The 22704-nt window shown below is 49.8% G+C and overlaps 2 protein-coding genes across 14 annotated transcripts; one reads left to right on the forward strand and one right to left on the reverse strand.

Moving 5' to 3' along the window:
• Nucleotides 1-369: 369 nt before the first annotated feature.
• RUSF1 (RUS family member 1) lies at nt 370-15118 on the forward strand. Of its 10 annotated transcripts, none has more exons than XM_086692285.1 (13): nt 374-726; nt 943-1057; nt 4914-4959; nt 6594-6626; nt 6717-6822; nt 9248-9349; nt 11305-11375; nt 11455-11639; nt 11727-11784; nt 12151-12221; nt 12853-12996; nt 13104-13194; nt 13630-15118. In XM_086692285.1, exons 1-13 carry the CDS (start codon nt 427-429, stop codon nt 13715-13717), a joined length of 1410 nt encoding a protein of 469 aa, XP_086548411.1. In that variant the 5' UTR covers nt 374-426; the 3' UTR covers nt 13718-15118. The 10 variants fall into 10 exon arrangements, with proteins under 10 accessions (XP_086548403.1, XP_086548405.1, XP_086548402.1 ...); XM_025920441.2 differs by having other exon boundaries at nt 376-726; nt 13104-13181; nt 13676-15118; XM_086692276.1 differs by having other exon boundaries at nt 373-726; nt 13104-13669.
• On the reverse strand, nt 13838-20397 carry SLC5A2 (solute carrier family 5 member 2). Of its 4 annotated transcripts, XM_025920651.2 has the most exons (14): nt 19896-20055; nt 19280-19351; nt 19099-19203; nt 18086-18250; nt 17679-17784; nt 17356-17436; nt 16974-17203; nt 16520-16655; nt 16162-16269; nt 15896-16046; nt 15601-15769; nt 15307-15522; nt 14392-14521; nt 13838-14306 (listed from the first exon to the last, which is right to left on the reverse strand). In XM_025920651.2, the coding sequence occupies exons 1-14, from the start codon at nt 20019-20021 to the stop codon at nt 14080-14082; spliced, it is 2022 nt and encodes a 673-aa protein (XP_025776436.2). In that variant the 5' UTR covers nt 20022-20055; the 3' UTR covers nt 13838-14079. The 4 variants fall into 4 exon arrangements, with proteins under 4 accessions (XP_025776436.2, XP_086548399.1, XP_086548401.1 ...); XM_086692273.1 differs by having other exon boundaries at nt 15601-16046; nt 19896-20391; XM_086692275.1 differs by lacking the exon at nt 19099-19203 and having other exon boundaries at nt 19896-20178.
• Between the last annotated feature and the right edge of the window lie 2307 nt (nt 20398-22704).

The following is a 22704-nucleotide window of genomic DNA, read 5'->3' on the forward strand; positions in this document are numbered from 1 at the left end:
AACAACAACAAAAGTACCTGAGGCCCAGAGAGGGACACTGACTTTCCCAAAATCACACAACTAAAAATTCTGTGGCCGCACTGGTTCTCAAACACAACGGTTCCCCAGGGATGCCCTCTTTCCTTCTCCCCAAAACTGAGAGTTGCGGGTTACGGGAAAGCAGGTATCTCCAGGACTTGGCAGGCTAAACCGTTCCCACTGTTCGGGCGGCCCAGCTACAAAAGGGCGGGGACCAGCCCTGGGGTGTCCTCAGAGAAGCCAGGAGGTAAGAGAGGAAATGTGGGTTCCCAGGCTGCACAAAGCAGGACGCGAATGCCCGCGACCTTTTGGCGAGGAAAGATTGCACCTCTACAGCCGCCGTAGCCAAGCCGGAAATGTAGTCCCGCCACGTTTCCTGTCTAGCGGGCCTGAAGGAAGAGCTGCGAGATGGCTGACGCCACGAATCTTAATCGCCCACTGTGCTGTGAACAGTTCGGTTCCGGGGCGGCGCGGGGCTGTTTCGCCGCCGCCGACGGGAGTCTGCAGTGGGAAGCTTGGGGGTGGCGCTGGTGGGATTTCTCCGGGGCCTTTACAGTGAAACCCCAAAGACTGGCTGGCGGCGCAGGGGGTGCTCTCGGCACTGCTTCACCACCTCTCTCCAGCCTCATAGCCGTTTTCCTGCCGCAGGGCTTCCCCGATAGCGTCAGCCCGGACTATCTGCCCTACCAGTTATGGGATTCCGTGCAGGTCAGCCCGGCCGACTGGGGTCGGGGGGAGCCTATATCCACGGGTGAGGGAGGCAATGCGGCCCACCTGTTTCCCCATTTAGAGATTGGAGACTGAGGCCGAGAGCGGGACTGTGACAAGTTCCAGTTCACACATCTGGAAGAGCTGATGATAAATAGAATTTAGGCCATCGTGCTCCTGCGCACACTCCTCACCGCACCTTTTTTTCTTCTCCAGGCCTTTGCTTCCAGTCTCTCAGGCTCCCTCGCCACCCACGCAGTCTTGCTGGGCATAGGGGTGGGGAACGCAAAAGCTTCTGTTTCAGCTGCCACTGCCACCTGGTTGGTGAAAGGTGAGCTGGGCCCCTGGGGCCTCGCCTGTCACTGCTGTCAGCCTTGCCACCTCTCTGGCCTCTTTTTGCCCTGACTGGGAAGCCCAGCCCCTCCCTTCCCCCATCCCAGTGGTCTGGCCTCTAGTACTGGGCTGTGATGTGTGTATTTCCGGACTCGTGCCTGATTGGATCTGGGAGCCAACTCTCCCCAGTTCCTAGAACAGTGCCTTGTGCCCTGTTAAAAAACAAAATTCAGCTGGGTTAATTATAAATATTTTTATTGCTTTATTCAACGATAATTAGTCGCCCACCACCAGAATGCTCTCATCCTGAGCACCAGCTTTGCAGCCACACTCAGTTCCCTATACATATTGTTCAGAGTCCGTAAATCACCTGGAGCTTGAATCGCTAAATTAATCTTTCCCCTCCTTTACCCCTAGTCTTTGTGTAGAGCTGCATAAGACTATGGTTATTGAATAAAACCAACAGCTTCCAGAAGTGTGGGAAATTTGTTCTAGAAAAAAAACAATTTTGTAATAGTCCTGAGTAGGAAAGAGGAGGTTATGGGAAGAATTCCCATTCTTATGGGAAGAATGAAAGGCATTTTGGAAACTCTTGGAATACTAGATGATGGTATAATTATTATAACTATCTGTTGGATGTGTACAGCATTTTTAAAAACCATTAATGAAAAGTAAAGCATATGGTTTGGTACCATGCCACCTAGAGAGTGAAGTAGAGAAGAAAAGGATTTGTGGCTGTCTCCACTGTCCCTTGTCTTTTATTACTATTCCCAGTGGGAACTTAAATCAGACCCAAGGGAAGGCCCTTTTTCAGCATGAGCCTGGCCACATCTCTGGTGAGCCTCCATGGATCTTTTAGAGGATCAGGAAGCCCATGCTTGCATCCTTACCATTAAGACTGAGCAAACTGGCCAAATGTGAGTCACCTCTTGAAAGAAGCCCTTTCTCTGATAGTGGAGAAGTGGTGATCTGTGGCTTGTTGTAGCTACCTCTTCTTTTAATAATAATAGTTGACACAGTGTTTATTATTTGCCAGTCATTAAGTGTACTGACTTTGCAGTAGCTCTGAGATAGGTATTGTCATTATCCCCATTTTACAGATAAACTAAGGCACGAAAAAAGTAACTTGGCTAGGGTCACAGCCAGTAACTTATAGGACGTGGATTTGAACCAGAGTGTGTCCTTAATTTGGACCTTTTCTGTTGCTCTGCTATAGGCTGGGTGTTTGGAATTCAGTAGTTGATGTTTTCATGTCATTTCTAAGTACCCTACTCTTTTCGCCAACATGTTGCCTATGTATGTCTTAAAGTTACTAAAAAAAAAAAAAAAAAAAAAAAAAATGAGATCACTTTAAGATATGCAGAAATATCCACTTTTTAAAGCCTGCTGTTGGTATCAAAACAAGCTTTCATTAAACTGAAGCACAGAGAGGTTTAGCCACTTGGCCTAAGTTAATGTAGGGCCAGGATTTGGACCCACACCAATGGACTCCTGTGTCCCACTCTTAACTACCACTGACTTTTGCCAGTGGGATTGAGAGTGGAGCCTTGTACAATTTGTAGACAGCTGATCCCTTACTGCTGCTCAAAAATTTCTAGATCATACAGCTCAACTAATTGTAACTGAGGCAAGTAGGAATTAAGTTTCCTAGTCTAGTGGACAGTGTTGACTTTAAGATAATAGGAAGGTATGTGTCATTATTACAGCCTAGTGCCAACTTCCAGATTCTGACAAGGGCCCTGCAGACTGTTGATGAAAGGTAGAGTACGCCCCCTTTCTACCTAGTGGCCCTTGTATGCAGGACATACACCTTATTGGGATGTGAGTGTGCAGTCAGAAGGAAGAAAAAGAGAGTCTGGCCCAGTGAGCTCCCTCAACAAGTAAAAATAATCTGAGCATGTTCAAAGTCACTAAGTTGATCCAATACTAGAATCTTAAGTAGAACAATAAAAATTTTGTGGAGAATAAAATATACTTGAAAGGAAGAGGGTAAGATAAGTGATAGAGGGAGGAAGCCTGTAAAGCCACCTGGTGGGTATTATTTCCAGGGACACACAGGGGACAGAAATGTAGGAGCAGAGCAGGCCTGATTAGAAATGTGTTGTACACATGCCTCCTCTGAGGTAGCCACTGCTTAGCCCCAGCCAGTTGCAGTAGTAAGGGAAGGCAGGCTCAGTATTGCCATGTCTTCAGGTTCTTCCAAAAAAAGCAGGAAATGCAGATTTTCTTGTAAAATGTCCCGTTTTTATTGACTATCTTCCTGGAGCTTCAGTTGCTTCATCTGTGAAAGGGAGTGCTCTCTTGGAAGTTCATAGGATTGTTGTGAAGGTTGAAAGCAGTAGGGATTTCAGGTGCCCACCAGAGTGTTTAGTGGTGTTCCTCAAGCCCAGGGTTGGATAAAGATGTCTAGATAGAAGGCCTCACTGCCAAAGGATAGAGGTTGTGGCAAGAGGTGAGTATGTCTTTTCCAGTGGAGAATGGGGAAGGCCATCTTATGGTCCCCACCTTTATATGTTGTAGGAGACTTCCAACCCTCCTCACAGCTTAGTTTCTCTTCTCCTTGCATTTGCCACTTAAGGGTCCATGCCTTCAATTTCAAACAAGGTAAGAGTCCTCTGTCCACTGTATGAGGCCTTCCCAATTGTTTGGTTCTAAAACAGTCCTTTGTGATCCCCCTCCTGAACTTACTGAGTGCTACTCTCAGTATAAAGGGTGTAAATCAGGGGTTGGCAAACGCTGTAAAGGATGTGATGATAAATATTTTACACATTGTAAGTTCTATAGTTTCAGTCACAGCAAATAATTCTGCTACATGTCACAAAAACAGCCATAGACGGTCTGTAAATGAGTGGTCACAGCTATGTTCCAATAAAATTTTATTTATAAAACAGGGAGTAGAAGACTACAGACCACAGTTAACTGATCCTTGGTCTAAATCAATGTTTTTCATACTGATTGTTTTCCTTTTACACTGGATTTTGAGTCCAGAACCATGACACCTTCTGAGTCACTGGTATTCCCCTTACCTCACATAGTGTCTGGCAGCAAGTAAGTAGCCAGTAAGCATTTATTGTTCAAATGAAGGTCTGGCTGATTCTAGAGACTTCTCTGACTCTCTTTAGCCTGAGGAAGCCTCTCCCTCTACCCCATGCCCCCAGCTCTTTGTCATCAACCTGCAGTTCAAGTCCCTTTTTTAAAATTTATACTCTAATGAGTATCAATTAAAATTTAAATTAAAACTCACCTGTGAACCTATTGTCCAACCTAAGAACTAGAATATCAACAATAACCTCTCAACTTTCCACACAGGATTTCTTGCTGTTCCTTTTTTTTTATTTTAATAGGTGTTCCATATAGATATATATATCAAAATACTGTATTGCTCAGTTTTAAAGCCTTATGAAAAGTGTATTTTGTTCTATGTAGTTTTCATGGCTTACTTTTTCATTCAAGATTATATTACTAGGATTCCTCCATTTTGATATGAGTAGTTGTGCATTAGATTTTCCCTGCTGTCTGCTGTGCCACTGAGGGAATGTACTAGAATCTGTGTATTCTGCTGTCAGTGAGCATTTGTGTTATTCCCAGTTTTTTGCTGTTTATGCAAAGAATGTTTCTGGTCCGTGTCTTGGCATGCATGGGTGCATAGTTCTCTTGGGTACATACTCAGGAACTACTAAGTCTAGACACTTCTGACCCCATCATACAGCTCTGTCTATCCAATATTTATTGTACCAAACTGAGCTCCTAGAGCAGTGACCCAAGGTGAATCATCTGTTTCAGTGCCAGGGTCTGCCAGGCTCAACAGCCCCCAAGGCTCTCCCTTGCTCCTTACCAGTGCTTCTCTCCCCCAGATTCAACTGGCATGTTGGGCCGCATCATCTTTGCCTGGTGGAAAGGGTGAGTTTGTCTTCCTGGTCTGGCCACTCTCCCCAGGCAGGGGTCATGTCTGTCTCATCCCTGGCTGTATTTTCAGCTCCGCCTTTCTCCTGCCAGTCTCAAGGGGAGGGGAGATTTAGGAATTACTTTATCAGAGCAAAGGAGTCCTTCATGAGTATCCAGTCCAGGGGAATCACCCTAGCAGTGAAGCCACAGAGCCATTGCTATGATCAGATCTGCCTTCAAGAGCACTGATATGCCACTCTGCTGCCCATCATGGAAAAATACAGCCACAGGGCTCTAAATGTCCTCTGCTTGTTGAAAGAGAAGCCTGAACAGGATAGTGCTTAATTCAAAAGGAATGATTTTGCTCCAGAAGCTACTTTGGTGGCTCAGATACCTGATTGGACTTTGTTGAGCCTGGTAGGGAGTGGACTTGGGCAAGTAATCAAGATCCTTGTCCCACATCGAGTCAGACTTCCCATTTATCTAGAAGAGTTTAAGGATCTTATGCTGCCTGCTTCCTCCTCAAGCCAGTATTGGGCAACCTTAGTTAGGAGTGATTTATTATCTGCCAATAATCATAGGCAGACAATACCTACAATTTGTTCAGTGAGATAACTTATGCAAAGTGCATACCATATTGTGGCACATAGTAAGTGCTCAGAAAACACTAGCTGCTGTTAACAGCTCCATGCCTCACAAGCTCTGTATATATCATCTCTAATCCTTAGAACAGCTTTGTAGAGAGGATTGAATATGTACATTTTACAGATGCAAAGCAGACCTAAAAAGGGAAGTCACTTGCCCAAGTCGCACAGCTTATAACTAATAGCATCAAGCTGCTTTATTGGGCAGAGCCATAGACCAGGCCCACGGTTTTAGTCCTGCCTTTGCCATTTATTCCCTCAGGAGTTCCTCTTGTGTGTCCCATACCCCACCTAGGAGTGTTCCCTTTCCTTCCAGATTTCAAAGTAAGAACAGGGCTAAATTCTGAGCTGGTCTGAGGGCTGCAACATCCTCTGCCACTGGACTCTTGGAGAAGAGTGTTTGTGCACGGGCCAGGAGTCCCTCTGCCTGGCAGAAGAGGTATCCATCCTCTCATGTGATAGAAATGTCCTAGGCCTGGATGTCAGAGCCTGCCTCTTTCTCTTGGCCTTTTTCTTTTTCTTTTTTCTCTTGGATCCCGCTTTCCATGTGATCTGAGGGAAGTCATGTCCCTTCTCTGAGCAGGAGTTACACTAAATGTAGTTGTTTACCAGTCCAAACTATGTGGACTTCTTGCTGGGTACCCTTGACCATGTGGGAAGAAGATGGGGCGGGGGGGGGGGGGGGGGGCGGGGAGATGGCAGAGGGACCCAGGGATGACCTCTTACAGGAGGGGCAGAGGGTGAGGAGCAACCACAAGACAAATCAGTTTTTTTCCTAGATGTATCATGTGTTAGTAAAGGGGCAACACTAAGTGACCACTGAAGGTCCTCCCAGCTAATGGTATTTCAGGCAGCAGTGATAGGGTGTTGGGATAGATGTCTGCCTGGAGTGTGGATTTTGCTGAGCCTTCAGACCTTACCTCAGACTAAGGATGGCCTGCATTGCCCACAGGATGTGTTTTCTCCTTATATCCAAATTGCAAACCAACCTCTCCTCCCCAACAGGAGTAAACTGGACTGCAATGCCAAGCAATGGAGGTAAGGAGGGGCTGAGACCGAAGGGAGGGAAGTCTTCTATTGTGAAGGTCTCTTACCTCTGATCTCTAACCTCTGATCCCTTCCCCCCAGGCTTTTTGCTGATATCCTCAACGATGTAGCTATGTTCCTCGAGATTATGGCTCCCATTTATCCAATCTTTTTCACCATTACCATCTGTACCAGCAACCTGGCCAAGGTACCCACCTCTGGGGCACCGGTATACCTCCCTTGGTGGTGATGTGTGGGCTTACTGTGGGCCCACAGGTGAGCCCAGCCTGGGCCCTGTGTTCAAAACACTTGTGGAAAAGTGGAAAAGTTCAGAGTTTTCTACTCGGACTCAACCACATTTTCTGATACTCCAGCCAGGTAGCTTCTAGTGCCTCACATATTCTAAGACAGTGTCTGAAGTCACAGGATTGGTGAGGGAGCTCTGAGCTGAAAGATAGAAAGTGTGGTCCAGTGTCAACATCTTTATTGAGTATGTACTGCATGTTTGGCATGGAATATAGGACCTCTCCCCCCCCCTTTTTTTTTTTTAATTTTTATTTATTTTTGAGAGAGACAGCCCGAACAGGGGAGGGGAAGCAGACTCCAGGCTCCGCGCTGTCAGCACAGAGCCCAACCTGGGGCTTGAACTCACAAACTGCAAGATCATGACCTGAGCCGAAGTCAGACGCTTAACTGACTGAGCCACCCTGGCGCCCCAGGGCCCTCCCATATCTTCTTTGAAGAAAGCTGCACAGAATTAAACGACTATTTATAGAATTATAGCTACAGGTATTCCAGATGAGAAGTGTAGGGGGCTGCAAGAGGGTTGAGCAGAAGTTCTGGCCTAGTCAAGAGATGCAGGAAGACCTTTCCTGGGCCTGGGTCCTGAAGAATGGGTTTAAGGTAAACAGTGGATGTTTTTGAGCAGAAGGAATAGTGTGGGTCATGGTTCAGTGGCAAGACAAAACACAAAGTGAATGGTAAGGCTGGAGGGTGACATGGGGTGAATGTGAGCTCTTCCTCTGCCAAGCTGCTCACCCTTACAATTCCTTCAGGTTGGCTGCATCCAAATGAGAAAACTGGAGCATAGCAAAATTCAGTAAGAGCTTAGCCTGTCTTCACCAAAGGTTAAGTACCTGGCACAGAGCAGTGACTCAAGAAGACATGTTAAGATCCATCTCAAAAGCGTACCTATCTGTTCACAATCACTTTAGAGCAGTGCTTCTCCATGGTGACATTTCAGATACAACAGTTCTTTGTGTGGAGTACATTTAGCCCAGGTACCAGTAACTGGCCCAGGCATGCTGCCCTGAGCACCCCCTCCAACCCCAGAACAGGAAACACCAGAGAAAACCATTGCTTGCAGCTGTGAACCAACGATTGCAAGCTCTGCCATCTGTTTCAAGTTAGGTATTATATTCTGCCCTTAGGGCCTCAGTCTCTTCATCTGTCAAATAAAGGAGTAGAATAGGGCCATGAACTTTCCCTGACCACCCCCACCCTTTCTAGAGTTCTGGTCTCCGTGACTAATACCTCTGTCCCTCAGGTACACCATCCAGAAGGCTGGTTGTCATCCATGCCTGTCTTCCTGGCCCACTATCCCCCTCAGCTAAACCTCTATTTAGTTCTGTTATTTTTCCTTCCTAAATCTCTCTAACCCATTCACTCCACCTGTGCGTCACCTGGTGGTTCCTTATTGCTGGAAAATCATGGTTCCTTCCTAGGTAGTCTCCCTGCTTCCATTCTGCCTCTCTTCAGTTACTTCTCAGAGCAGCCCATAATCCTTTTAAGAATGGAAATCCAATAAGTTCACTTCCCTGACTGGTGGGTCCTAGGATAAAGACTTTAACAAGGTTTGCAAGATTCCACGTGATCAGGTCACTCCAGCCTCAATTTGTACCACATTCCTCTTACCTTTGAACATTTCTTCTGCCTGCACGACAACTTGTTTATTTATTGTCTATTGATTTGTAGATTTCATGAGAACAAGGGTTATATCTAAGTTATGTCACAGCACTAAATCTGTGTCTGGCATCTAAAAGAGATTTGATAAATAATGAGATGGATGACAGTGATCAGTGACCCTCATTGATGAGTTCTACCATCTTAGATCTCAGGGATTGAGGTCCAGGTACACTGGGAGGTCAGGACCATCACTGTGGGTTTTGAACTGGCCTGGAAGACTTGACTAGTCCTCCTCTGGGACAGGAGGAGAGGAATTTGGTATAGGCAGAATGTAAGCACAAAGTTGGAAACCAGACTGGGCCTGGGAGCTTAGCAGAGGGGTGGGTGCAGCCAAAGTAGGAGTTGCAGGCTGGGAAAGTTCTGAGCTAAGAACAGTCTGTGGGCCTCCACCTTGGGGAACGAAATGGAGTTCCTTGGGACTGGGTCATAGGGAGATATGGCAGGCAGAGCTTTAGTTTTCTCCAGGAATAAGAGGGGAGGGGGACCTAGTGGAAGTATGGGGATGAGAACAAGACACTAAGGACAGCATTCAGAATTTTGCTGTTTGGTCACCTGGTGCCTGGTTTTCTCAAACTGGTTTGGGTCATTTACTCAGCTCAGCCATAGAGGTGCCTATGTTGCCATAACACATGGCCATTCTGACCTTCACTCTCCCTTTTCCCACCTAGTGCATTGTGAGTGTGGCTGGTGGGGCCACTCGGGCTGCCCTGACCATGCACCAGGCCCGGAGAAACAACATGGCTGATGTGTCAGCCAAGGATAGCAGTCAGGTGAGCAGCTGGAATTGGGGTTGGGGGGAGTTGGAGCGGGGAGGCAGGTTAGGCCATTATTTGGGAATATGGAGAGATGTACCTAAGTGCTCCTGAGGGTAGGTAGGGGAGACACAGGAAGAAGTCCCTGCTCTTAACTCAAATTGATGGCATGAGTTCTAGTGGCAAAAAGCCCAAGCTGATCATCTCAGCCTCTCCTTTCTCCCTGTGTGGCCAAGAGTGGGCCCTTGCCCTGACCTTCACCCTCTCTAGGCCATAGTCCCAAACTGAGAGGAGGATGTCTGGTCATGTGTCCCATATGTTAAAGCACTTGGCAAGTCAAAAAGTGCTCAGCATATGAGATGGCTGGGGTCATTGGCCAGGGGTCTCCACTTGACAGTATTGTAGGCCTTTCTGATCCAGCCCCTCATCAGACAAAAGCACCCTCAAGTAGAGGTGGGGACACCCCTAAGGCTGAATTCAACAGGTATTGGATCCCCCCAAACCCCTGTGCTAAGTGCTTATGTGCATTGCACTGTTTAATTCTCACACAACCCCATGAGGCAGATACTATTATTATCTCTGTTTTACAGAAGAGGAAAGTGAGGCCCAGGTTAGAAGTGTGACACAGTTTTCTTTGACAGTGAAGCAATTTAGAAATCTCTGTTCTGTCCAGTACTACTTTCTGTCCTTCTCTTAAATTGTTTTGCTCAGTTTCTAAATAGAAAATTTTTAAATTTAAAACTAACTCCTTTCAATAATATTAACACAACTAAAAATATTAACACGAGCTAATATTTATTGAGCACTAACCATGTGCCAAGTATGTCATTTATATGAACTCATTAAATACTTACGGTGGCCTCATACAGGAGGTACTCATTGGCTTCTAAAGAGGAAATAAGTCAGAGGTTCAGTGACCCTGGGTACCTTTGGGCACATCCCTTCTCTCAGGAAATGGTTGAACCAATTCTTCCCTGCTGTCTCTTCCATAGGTTGTTAGGAAGAGAGAAATAAGTATAACCCGTGTCCTGCACTTTAGGATCTCCCAGCTTCATGTCTGCTCTCACCTGCTCTCTTTCTAACCCCCAGCTCTCCCCATGTCCCCAAGCTGTATTTTCCAAGTCCCAGGGCTTCCTCAGTCTGCAGAGGCAGGAACACATCTCAGGGGCAACTCAGGACATGTGCTCAGCCCTGTAGCAGGCCCCTGCTTTCTGCTGATGTTGCTTTATTGCCACCTGATGTGGCCACTGGAAATGACTGTTCCCACCTGATGGAGAAGAGGTCTTCCTGCTCCTGTGCAACCAAGGTCTCATCTCTTATTTACCATGACAACCACTGCCTTATTTCCACAGCCTGCCCCCTTGCCAGGAGACCTGGGTAAGAAGAGCTCTCCCAGCTTCAAGACCAACTCTCCCTTGGACCCCACTAGTCAGGGCCACCAAACCAGACTCTTCCTCCCTCATGATGACTTAAGGGTAGATGTTTGTCACCCTTGGGTGAGCTCAGTCAGACTATCTCAAGCCAGCAGAGGGTTCTAGTAACATTGATTCTCAAGAGAAGAGGTTTGGATCTTGAGCCTTCCTGGATGGTTCCTTGACCCTTTTGCAGATGTGCCTCCCAGTTTTTGCATACCAAGGGTCTGAGGGGGATCAATCTTTTTAAGCCACCAAATAAAAGTACTTCCCTATTCTATGGACATTCAGTTGCCTAAGCGTAGGACTACTCTGGTGACTCTTGCAAAACAAAGAAGACATGTTCCAAGGATATTGTATGTACCTGGACAGAGAAGCATCTCGTATCTTAAATGACAACCCACTCAACAAAACATTAAAAACTTACTAAGGCACCCTCATCAGTGTAGGGAGCCCTGGGATGTTCTGGAGCAGGGAGGAATGTGATGAAAGGCATTCAAGGATATGCAGCCTGGCCTGGAAGGAAGACCTCTAATTTCCAACCCCTCTGCCTTTTTCTAGGAGACACTGGTAAACCTGGCAGGGCTCCTGGTCAGTCTCTTGATGCTTCCCCTCGTGTCAGATTGCCCTGGGTAAGCCGGGATCAAGGGCAGGGAAGAGGTGCCCAGCTGGGTCTCTGCCCCTGTTGACCACCTCACTCTCTCACCCCAGCTTCAGCCTTGGTTGTTTCTTCTTCCTCACTGCCCTTCACATCTACGCCAATTACCGGGCAGTCCGAGCCCTTGTCATAGAGACCTTGAATGAAGGCCGACTCCGGCTGGTCCTGAAGCACTTCCTTCAGAGGGGAGAGGTACTTGGCCCCACTTCAGCTAATCAGATGGAGCCACTGTGGACAGGTGATCCACCCCCTTAGTCTCAAGTACTGTCTCCCAGTCTCTCCCCCTGTCTGGGCATCCTGACTCCTGACATCCAGCTTCCCACAGGTTTTTGGCCATCTCAGTCTCTATCCCTGGGGGTCCCCCTACACCGCTTGACCTCCAGGTAAGTGGCTCAGTGTCTCCCACCCATCAGTACTGCCATCCCACCCTCCCCGCACATGCTCTTTATTACAGTTACACTCTGGCCTCCCCTGATTGGGCCTCACCTCTCTATTCTAGTTTTTTTATTTCTACTGAGCAGACTTGGGGTCAGCATGGATGCTTGAGGGGAGCAGGGTTGTAACAGCAAATACAAGGGATATATTTGTTAGATGCAGGAAGAAAAAGATAGATATGGGGTACGTGGGTAACGGCTGAGAGATGGGAAGTAGGTGAAGGACAGATGAGGTAAGGACAGTTCAGTTGACTGGATGGTTACTCCTGCTTTTCTTTCTCCTCCTCCCACCCTTCACTCTCTTCTTTCCCTCAGTGTTTTTGACCTGCAACAGCTGGTTGAGGGACACCAAGAGCCCTACCTCCTTCGCTGGGACCTGTCACAAAGTAAGTGTGCCGTGCTCTTCCAGAATTAGATTCACCCTTCTGAGGTCAACTTCTCATTCCACCAGCTCCAGAGCCTCAAGTCCTGAACAGTTTAGAGGCTGCCTGATATCCTGGAGGGAGCTCTAGACTAAAACTTAGTGAATTCAAACTATAGCTGCAAGCCTCAATGAAATGCACTTTGTCCCTGTGTACTTGCCTTACTTGCCTGTGTGTTTTTATGAGAAAGGCAATTAAGTAAAGCACTTTGTAGATTGCAACATACTCAAATAAGATTATGACCTTTGGTTACCCCTGGAGAACTATTCTCTCCCATCCGGAGTCACCTGTTGAGGAAACAGGTATTGGAGTTTACTGGTCAGCTGGTTGTGTGCTAAAAGATGCTTCTTGTTGGACATGCAAAATAAACCCACCTCGTGAGCTGCTATAAAGTTGTATTTGGAAATTGGGCATTTCAGTTTGGCCAGACATTGGGAACAACAGGAGAGAAGTTGGAAGAGAAAAGGGTGAAAGATAGCCTCCATCCATGCAGGCCAAGGCCTCAGGGCAGACAAGGATGAAGCAAGGTGGTTAGTTTGAGAATGTTTTGGGAGGCGGCCCTTCCCTAGCACCAGTCTGTCTTGGGTTTCTCCAGACCAGGTGCAAGTCGTTTTGAGCCAGATGGCAGGCCCTGAAACCATCCTAAGGGCTGCTACACACGGGCTGGTGCTTGAAGCCCTGCAGGGAGATGGGCCCCTCCCAAGAGGGCTGGAGGAACTGAGGAACCAATTACGGGCAGGTAAGCACCTCACAGTGTAGACTGTTGATGGCTCAAAGAGGCATAGAGAGAGGAAGGACTCTTCCACTTGGGGACCTGAGAACTTCTGGGTCTGCACCCCCCTCCAGGTCCTGAGAAAGACAACTGGGTCATCGTCAGGGACACACACCAAGTGTTGGACAAGCTATTCCCAAAGTTCTTGAAAGGTAACATTTTTAAGCCCCATGGCTCCTTGGCTTCTGAGGCCTCCTCCCCAGAGGCTCTGCCTAACGCTATCCCCACACCTCTAGCTTTGAGGTGGAGGACCTGGATTCTCTCTGTGATCTTAAGTCTGGACCTCATTTCCCCGTCAATAGGATAGGGAGGTAGAATGGTCCCAGAGGCTGTGTCATGTTAGCAATTTGTGTAATCCCAATTGGCATTGAAGAACTGGGGGGAGGCTCACAAATGATGATGATCTTTGATTTAGCACCTACTCCATTCCAGCATTTTTCCATATACTAACTCAGTGACTTCATGCTGCAGCCAGATGAGGTTTTAGCCCCATTTTGTGCCAGAAACTACCCCGCAGAGGCTGGTAGAGCCTGGGCAGTGCACAGAGCATGTACCTGGCTTGTGCCACTCCTTACCACTCTCCCCCGGGTCAGCCTGGAGTCTTCTCTCCAGCAGTCCCAGCAGCACCCTTATGACCTCTCCCCAGGACTGCAGGATGCAGGCTGGAAGACTGAGAAGCACCAGCTAGAGGTGGATGAGTGGAGAGCCACATGGCTTCTGTCTCCAGAAAAGAAGGTCTTGTGAGGTGGAGGCCCACCCAGGTCTCAGGACAGGAGCCTGAAGCAAGCACACTTTGGCCACAGCACAATGTGGGAACAGCAGCTTTATTTTTGCTTAGGGGAACTGCTGTGGCAGTTTGGCCAAGGCCTCATGGGCTGACTGCCAGTCAGGTAGACTGGGCCCCTGGCAGTGGAGAGAAAGGGAACCAGGGCCTTCCCCCTCCCTCTCCCTGCCCTACTCCCTTCTCATCACTGCAGGCTCCCCACTCCCATTCATTGTGAAGCTGAGCCCTGCCCTGGCAGTGGCTCATGGTGTCCAACACGGTTGGCCTCAGGCATAAAAGCCCCAGAGGAACGTGGCCACGGCCATCATTAGCAGGGCATTGAAGTTGACCACACGGGCCCAACTCGAGTCCTCACTGATATCCTCCAGCCGCCTGGCTGCTGCAGCCACTTCCTCCTGGGTAGGGGCTGGGGGACTACCTGCCCCACTCCTGCTCATTCCACAGAACCAGAGCAGGCACCGGTGGAACATGCCTGGTGTTGGGGACTGGGGCTCTAGGGAAAATTGACACCCTACAGTTAGTTTGAGGAAACCTGGCTCCCCTAGTCCTTAGCCCCGCCTCCTGAAGCAGTGCCTTACCCTCCATCTCCACTGCATGTTCAGGACACCCATTCTGTACAGGGGGTGAAGTTGAACCTTCTAGCTCATCGGCATCCAGGTCCTCCCGCTGCTCCTTGCTGTGCCGTAGACTGAAAACCAGGCGGTGGAGCTGGGGAAGGGAGTGGGGACCAAGTGAAAGTGCTGTTCCCCCACCCCAGACCCTGAAGTCTCTTGTCCACCTGGTACCCCCTTAGCACCCTCAGTCCAGCCTGTATACTTAATCCAGACTCCGTTCACTCAAACCCAACTTTCCATGGCTGCCCTTTGCCCTCATACTAAACCTAGGCCTTTCAACTGTGTGTTTAAAGTTCTTGGCCCTGCTCACCCCCTGCTTCATCAACCCAGGTCCCTCTACATTCAAATTGTAGTACTTTAGACCCTGGTGTTCTAGTCCTGCTAACAGTGTACCTTCCTGTGGATATTTGTCCACATAGTTTCCTCCTGCTGCCTTTCCCCCCTTCTCTACCGGCCTATCCTTCTGCCCAGCTCTTTTGTCCTGGCCCCCAATCAACCCTACCCTGGGGCATCTGCCCTGCAACAGCATAAGACCAAACTCTTTGTGGGCCTTCAAAATGGTACTCTGCCCCTCTCAGCCACCAGTCAGATCCTGTGTTTTGAGTTCCACAGGCCATGCCAGGGACTTTGTCGGACAGTCTTCAAGCCACCTCCCCCCAGACCACCTCAAATAAATGTCATTTAAATAAAACATTGTTCTTGCTTTACAAATGCAACTTCCATCTGGACTCCCAGCCTACCCTTAATGAACCCTCAGCATAGAAATTCAGGTCTTCCCCACTGGGCATTCCTGGAAGTGGACTGGCAGACTAGGGGTAGAGAGGGCTACACTCACACACAGGGTGCATGTTTGGTACCCATCCAGAAGCTGGTACTTACATGCTTGCGTGGGATAGGTGCTGTGCACAGTGATACTACAAGGATGAGGAGGCCAGAGCAGATGAAGAGCACAATGGCAAAGTAGAGGTAGTGCACACGGCAGAAGAGTGCTGGGCATGTGGAGGGTCGTACACAGCTGCCCGAGCCAAAGGAGAACTCAGGAATAAGGCGTGCCAGACCCATAAACAGGCCCCCAATCAGTCCCCAGAAGGCACCCTGCCAGGGGAGAGAATGTCAGCCTCTTCCAGGTGTCCCCAGTTCTGACCCAAGCTAACAACCTACACATAGGCTTACCTTCTCATTGACACGGGGCACAAAGAGCGCCAGCACAAAGACAGCAGACACAGGTGGCGCCAGGTAGCTGGACACTGCCTGGATGTAATCAAAGAGCTGCCCTCCCTGCGCTGCCTGCACCACGGGTAGCCAGGCCACTGACACAGCCACAATAAACACCACCCAGAGCCTGCAGTGGGTGGCCATCAGCAGATTACACCCAGGACCCCCATCTCCCCCAATCCTCCCGAGTGTTCTCTGCCCCCACCCCAAGGCTGATTTGTGGGGCAGGACCTGGGGGAAACCCAGGCCGCACCGTCCTACTAGCAGCAGCTCACGGTCCCCTGCGTGGGGCCGCAGGTGCGTGTAGATATCCATGGTGAAAAGCGTGCTGCTGCTGTTAAAGATGGAGGCCAGTGAGGACATGAGCGCAGCCAGCATGACCGCCAGCATGAGTCCACGCAAACCTGCAGGCCGATTGTAACTGTGAGTCCAGGGCCACCAACGTGTACCCAGGAGGGTGCGGGCTTGGCAAGGGGTCACTCCTCCCAGTGGCAATCGCCGCAGTGCGCCTGCCCTCACCATTGGGCATGAGTTTCACGACCAGCCGCGGGTAGGCAATGTTGGAGCAGCCCACCTCAGTACCGCACACACGCTTACACACCTCGGGCACCACGCACGCCACCTCATCTGCAGGCAAGAGAGCGTGACATGGCTAGAACGGGACCTTGTCTGGGAACTCGGATCCCTGAAGTGGGGATGGGAGATCCTAGTGGAAGAGAGATGGGACCCCTTGTGGGAGGTGGGACTGGGTGAGTGACTGGATTCCCAAATCAAAGGACCGTAACAGAAATGGAAAACAGGCACTTGAATGCATGCAACAAGAAAGGGGCTGGATGGGGCACAGGACACTTGATGGGCGTGGGGTTGCAGACGTTACCCGGATAAAGAATGCGGCTGATCATGCCTGGCATGACCATGAGGAACATGGGCATCAGCTTCAAGTAGCCGCACAGTATGCAGCCCGCCTTGATGTGAGTCAGGTTCTTCCCGGCCAGACAGCGCTGCACAATGACCTGGGGCAAGGTCAGTTCAACAATCTGTGACCAGTCCTGGATTCCCTGCCCCTCAGGCTTTGCCTTAACTGGTTGCCCTAATTCAGGCCTGCCTCTGGCTCAGCAATTCACTTGCTGGCAATTCGCTTTCACTTACAGACCCAAATTCTTTGGATCCCAGTGGCACTGGTTTAACTCCATCCTGGCCAAGTTCCTGACCCCTCAGACCATGCAGTGGGGCTCCCACAGATGTGTTCTGGCTCCACCCATCTCAGCCCTGCTCATAGCGGTTCTGGTTCTGCCCCGGCCTAGCTCCCAGCTAAAGCCCTGACCCCGCACCTGGTCGCTGCACCAGTACCAGCCTGAGACGATGGTAAGACCCAGGAGCAGTGCAGGCCACGGCAAGTCCCCTGTCACAGCGTCCCGGAGCAGGTGGTAGGAGTCGGGCCGGGGTCGATAGCAGGAACTCGAGATGTTGCCCACAGCCGGATCCTCAGAAACCGTCAGCGACGTCATTGCCCCCAAGTATTTGTCGAAAAGCCCCGAATACCCGCCCACCTCGTGGAAGGCTGTGAGGGCAAGGCTGTCAGGGGACCTGGGGCCCACGCCAAGGCCCTCCCTAGGACCCACATGCTGGAGACATGCGCTGCCTCTGCTCCCAGGTGGAGAACTCTGCAACTTGCAACCTCCGTGCCCCTCCCCCACTGGTTGAGCTCCGTACCGTAACCCATGAGGACGAAGGCCCCGCCAAGAATGACGAAAGTCTGCAGAGTATCCGTGTACATCAGCGCTGCCAGCCCTCCTGCAAAGGGTCTGGGTTAGTGGAGACAGCCCAAATAGGCTGCCCCGCGTACATATGGTGTCTTTGTGCAAATTTGAAAACTGTGCCCCTTCCTGGAGAGCAAATTTCAAAGAAATAGCCCATTCTTCAGGCTCATGTACCCGGGCATCAGGAGGCAGGGCTTAGTGAGCCGAATGTGCTTCAGTGACGCTCCCAGCACATCTCCCCAGACCATTCCTTCCCTAAGCCCCTGCCACAGCAACCTGTCACAGTGTAGATCATGGTGATGCCCAGAAGGGCAATGACGGAGGCATAGATGTTCCAGCCCAGAGCCTGTTGAATGAATACTGCCCCGGAGAACATGTCCACCTTGGGGGAAGGAGTGATTGCACAGGTCAGGACCCGGGAACCAGGGCAAGGGACCCAGGTCTATCTCCTTTCCAGACCATGACCCTATGTGGCCACGCTTCAGAGGTTCTCTCATTTTTCGGAGGTCTGGCCTCCCAGGTCCCACCTATTGTGGCCCCAGCCCCAAAGCCTACTCCTTCCAGACCCTACCTCCATCATGGTTCTTACAGTGATTTTTCCTTGGTCCCGCCCCTTCCAGGGCTTTCTAGAGACCTCCACTCTGTGAATCCCGCCCTTCCAGGGCCCCTCCATGAGTGCGCACCGAAATCTTGGTGAAGATGTACAGAAAAAGCGAGAGCACTGACAGGTAGAGGCGAATGCGATGGCCTCCGAAGCGCTTGCGCAGGTACTGTGGCATGGTAATAACACCCGCAGTCAGGTACACGGGCGCGAAGAGCCAGCCGAGCAATAGCACCACGAACAGCGCCTGCGGGCACAGCATGACAGCTGAGAATGACTGAGATCCTTCCTTGAGTTAGCCCTCCCCTTAGAGTCTAAGAGACCTCTTCCTGAATGTGCTACACCAAGGAAAGGTCCCAATCGGGGCTCAGAGGATACAACTGCAGAGGATGTCCCTGGGCCCTGGGCCCTGGACATTAAGGGACAGGGTCTTGACACCTTCTTGGGCCTTTAACTAGAGCCCTGCCAATCCTCCCAGGCCAGTTCTTCCTAAGATGGGTCCTATCCCCCCACCCCCCAGCACATGAATACAACCATAGACTTCTCAGCCTGATCTCAGCCTCTGCCAGGAAGGGCGACTTCTCCTCTTCTCTTCACCCACCCAAACTTTCTGTCCCCTCAAGACTCTGCTTAGAGGCCTCCTCCTCCAGGAAGCCCTGGTCTCCCCAACCCTCAAAGACAAGCCTCAGTCCCAGAGCTTTGTCTCCTTCCCACTTCTGCAGGGGGCTTTAATTTGGTCCAGAGATCCTCACAGGCCACAGATTCAAGAGAGCATCAGAGTAAGGACTTCACTATCTTTAAGGCTCTTCACCCCACTTCAGAGAGGAGTAACTCAAGGCCACAGAGGGTAGTAGCTGGTTGAGGCTTAGACAGCAAGTCAGGAGCAAGACCTACCCCTGCCCTGAAAGTGGTCATCTCCAACGTTCCCCTGCCTCCAAGCAAGATGTGCGACCCTCACTCAAAGCCCAACCACACCCCACTACTGGGAAGTCCCACATCCAGTCTTATATGCCCCCTGCTTGGAGCAGATGTGACAGTTCCAGGGGCTCCCACTGGGGTGGGGGTTATTGGCAAAAAAAAGGGGGGGGGTCTCACATTCCACTCAAATCCAGCCACAGCCAAGCCGCTTGCAGCACCGGTCCCTGCGAGGCCCACAAAGTGGCCACTGCCGATGTTGCTGGCAAAGAGAGAGGCCCCGACCTAGATGGCCAGAGGTGGGGGTGAACTAGGCTGCTTCTCTAGGCCTCCTCCCACTCCATGGCACAGCCTCTCTCACCGGCCACCACACCATGCTTCGTCCCGCGAGGAAGTAGCCGCCAACGGTGCCTCTGTTGGTTCTGCACATGGACTGAGGGACAGGAGTGGGAGGAGACTTGGGTTCAGGGCACATCTTTGGACCTCATTAGCCTTCTCAACACATTCCTCAGCCTTGTTTCAGGCTGAAGATTAACCAGTCCTGGGCTCTTTTGATGGTTCCCACCCAACCCCCTGCCCCAACCTCCTCCAAGGCACCCAGAGTAACCCAGGCCCCAACCTAGTGCCCAAACACCCACATTTAAGTGTGGCTAGATTTGACCTGACTTTTCCTGAGACCTTGAGTCATGAATAGGCTTCTGGTCAGATATGTAGACAGGGGAACAGAGACCTCATTTAGAATGCTGTCCCTGATGGAAATCCACTGACCCCTTCAAATAGCCCAATCCAAAGGTGGGAAGACAAGGAATGAGTGTTGGCTGTGCCTTCCTGAGGCTATCAAAAGACTTGCTTGCCCCTCAGCCCCAGGTGTCTCCCTCAAAGATCCAGGCATCCTGCCCCTGCTGAACATAGGGTCTGCCTGAGACTTTTCCCCCAGGCCCAGAATCCTGACCCCCAGAAGCACCCTAATTTCTCACCCACAAGCCGACACCAATGACCAGCAGGAAATAAGCAGCAATGACCAGGATGTCAGCAAGGTTGTTAATTAGGACCCTCTGGTTTCCCAGTCCTGGTGCGGAGCCTGCCTCCATGTGTTCCTCCATTCTGCCTAGGATCTGTCCCTCTAGGGACCAGCCCCTGGATTTCCCCAGGAGAGGGATTAATGGTTACCTCAGGAGCAGTGAGCCGACAACTCCCCCAGGTCTTTTCTCCCCTCCCCAGCTTCATTTAGCTGAGTCAGGTCACATCAAGGCCGAAAGCTCATCTAGTGGAGTTGGTCACTTTCAAGTTCAGGAGCACTCTTTCCTGGGCCTTAGCTCCCATCCCTGCCCCAGTGCCCCAGACTCAAAATCTCTCCTTTCATCCCCTAAAATTGCTCACCCTTCAGCCTTGATCTAGGGAGTAGGGCTGAGCCAATCTCCTGATTCTGACTAATCCAGAGGGATCACTTTCAAACCCAAATCTGACAGTGTCACTCCCCTGCTTAGAAACCCTTCCCAGTTCCCCATCATACTAGGAAGGAAGTAGGAACTCTTTAGCCTGATGTTCAAAGGCCTGACACACCCTGACTCCTGCCCACCCCTCCCCTTGGTCCTCTATACCAAACATAGAGTGAAATCATATTTCCCTCCACCTCTCTTGCCCTGCCCAGCCCATGTATTTTCACACACCCAAACTTTTGCCTAAGCTGTGCTTTCTGCTTACAGTGTCTTCTTGCCTCCCAAATGGCTCACTCCTAACTCTCAAGTGGTAGCCTTCAGTACCCAGCCCATGTCAACTCTTCAGGAAAGAATTCTCTGACTTTTCTGATACAGTTCTGAGCACATTGTGTTGTCCTCATATGGGTCCAGGTCTGTCTTCCCAGCAGACTAGAGACTACTCACAAGCAGGAAATGATCAGATTCATCCCTAGAGTCCCATTGCTCAGCACAGGGCTGACTATAAGAAGGGAGGATGTTGATAAATATCAGTATCTCTACCTTTCTAGAAGAATTGACCAGATTTGGATGTCTGATTCTGACAGTTGGGTTCATGCCTGAGATAGAGAACAGAAAACAATATTTTAGGGGGATATGAGTTATATTTAAGGAATGCTTTAGTTTAGGTGCCTTCAAAAGCAGACCCTAAGATGAGAATTTAGGGCAAGGGTTTTCCTGAGGAGGTGACCCCAGGAAGGACTATGAAGGAGTAGGGAAGTGAGACAAAGAAAAAGAAAAACCAATAAAGGGAATGATGACTAAAAGGCTACCACTGTGAACAATCCCAGTGAGGACTCTTTGAGATACTGTGGAGAACACACCTCAGAACTGACCCCTCAGAGCCAGGGAGCTAGAGTATTTATCAATTCCTGTCTCTAAGTTTACAGAACCTCCCCCTCCTACTTCAGGCCTGCTGGGTGCAGGAGCACACTTGTTATCCCAGAGAGCACCCTCAGAGAGAAACTCAGGGAGCAGCTGGGGAGACTAGGTGTCTGGGAACTGTGTACATAGTGGTCCAAGTGGATATGGGCAGGGCATCCACAGTGTCTGCCTCAAGGGGTGATGAATTTGAAGTGCCTGAGAGAAATCCAGGTGCAAGTGTTGGGCATATTGGGATTATAGGCAGTTAAAATCTATCTGCTGTCCTGTGGCCCACAAGACCCTTCATGATATGGTTCCTATTTCCTATTTGATCTCACCTTCTACTACTCTCCCCCTTCCTCTCTCTAATCCAGCCATATGGCCTTCTTTCCTTTCTTTCAATATGCCAAACTCTTTCCTACCTCCTGGTCTTACTGTTTCCTCTGCCCTAAATGCTCTCCTTAAGCTCTTTGCCTGACCGTTTTCTTTTGTCAACCTTCCAAGGCTCAACTTACACATTACATATTCACAGGGACTATCTGGTTAAAGTAATCCCTTCCCCAACTTAGTTCTGTTTTTTCCCCCTTTTCACCTTCCCTCCTTTCCTTTCTTACTCATTCTTTCCTTCATTAACAAACATTTATTAAGCACCTACCACATGCTAGATAGCATTCTAGAAACTGGAGAGATAATGGTAAGCAAAACAAATGTGTAATCTGACAGATAGCTCTCAGGAGCTTGTATTCAAGTTTCAGAAACAGACATAAACAAGCAACAAATAAACACCTATTTGCATTAGATAAGCACTATGAGGGACTAGGGAGGTGCTGCGGATGGAAACAAGGGGGAAGAGTGAACTTCACTTAAACCATCAGGAAAGTCTCCATTAGTTCATTACACATGTCACTTGTGTACTTGTTTGTCATCTGTCTCCTCTACTAGACTTCAGCTCCAAGAGGTCAAGAAGCATGTTTGCTTGGTTCCCTGTGGTCTCCTTGCACTTGGTATAGAACCTGCCACAGTACGTACTCAAAGAACACTTGATGAATGAATGAATTGAGACAAGAGCTGGCCAATTTGAGCATTCTCAAGACAGAGAGGTAGTTAGCATCCAGGAAATAGACAGCATTCCCCAGGGAGAATATATGGAAGGAGAAGAGCAGGAGGCCTGGGAAGACCTAGGAAAGGATATGGGGGTGGTGAGCTCGAAGCAAGGACAGAGAACATCTCACCTTTGTCTCTTACCCACACATGCTCTCCTTGGCTACCAGGTCTTCCTTAAGTAGGAAGGACCTCTGAGAATCAATCCATCATTTTCAGCCTCAAAGGCTATTGTTTAGATCTAGATTTATAGTTTAGATCCAGGAATCCAGGCCCCCTCACTAGGGAATTGCAGAGTTCAAAGTGAAGGTTCAGGGGCTCAGAAAGGGATTTGGGGAATCAGAGC

This window comes from Puma concolor, chromosome E3 (assembly GCF_028749965.1).
Source record: "Puma concolor isolate L17-30 chromosome E3, mPumCon1.1.hap2, whole genome shotgun sequence".
Taxonomy (NCBI): Eukaryota; Metazoa; Chordata; class Mammalia; order Carnivora; family Felidae; genus Puma; species Puma concolor.

Bases quoted from the DNA above. Each gene is read 5' to 3' on its own strand.
- RUSF1 (XM_086692276.1), top strand. From the start codon at position 427: ATGGCTGACGCCACGAATCTTAATCGCCCACTGTGCTGTGAACAGTTC. The intron at 6,823-9,247 runs GTACCCACCTCT...TTTCCCACCTAG, and splicing joins GTACCAGCAACCTGGCCAAG to TGCATTGTGAGTGTGGCTGG. The intron at 11,785-12,150 runs GTAAGTGGCTCA...TCTTTCCCTCAG, and splicing joins CTACACCGCTTGACCTCCAG to TGTTTTTGACCTGCAACAGC.
- SLC5A2 (XM_086692273.1), bottom strand. From the start codon at position 20,021: ATGGAGGAACACATGGAGGCAGGCTCCGCACCAGGACTGGGAAACCAG. The intron at 16,270-16,519 runs GTAACGTCTGCA...TCTTGCCTGCAG, and splicing joins CAGCCGCATTCTTTATCCGG to ATGAGGTGGCGTGCGTGGTG. The intron at 15,523-15,600 runs GTAAGCCTATGT...CTCCCCTGGCAG, and splicing joins TGCCCCGTGTCAATGAGAAG to GGTGCCTTCTGGGGACTGAT.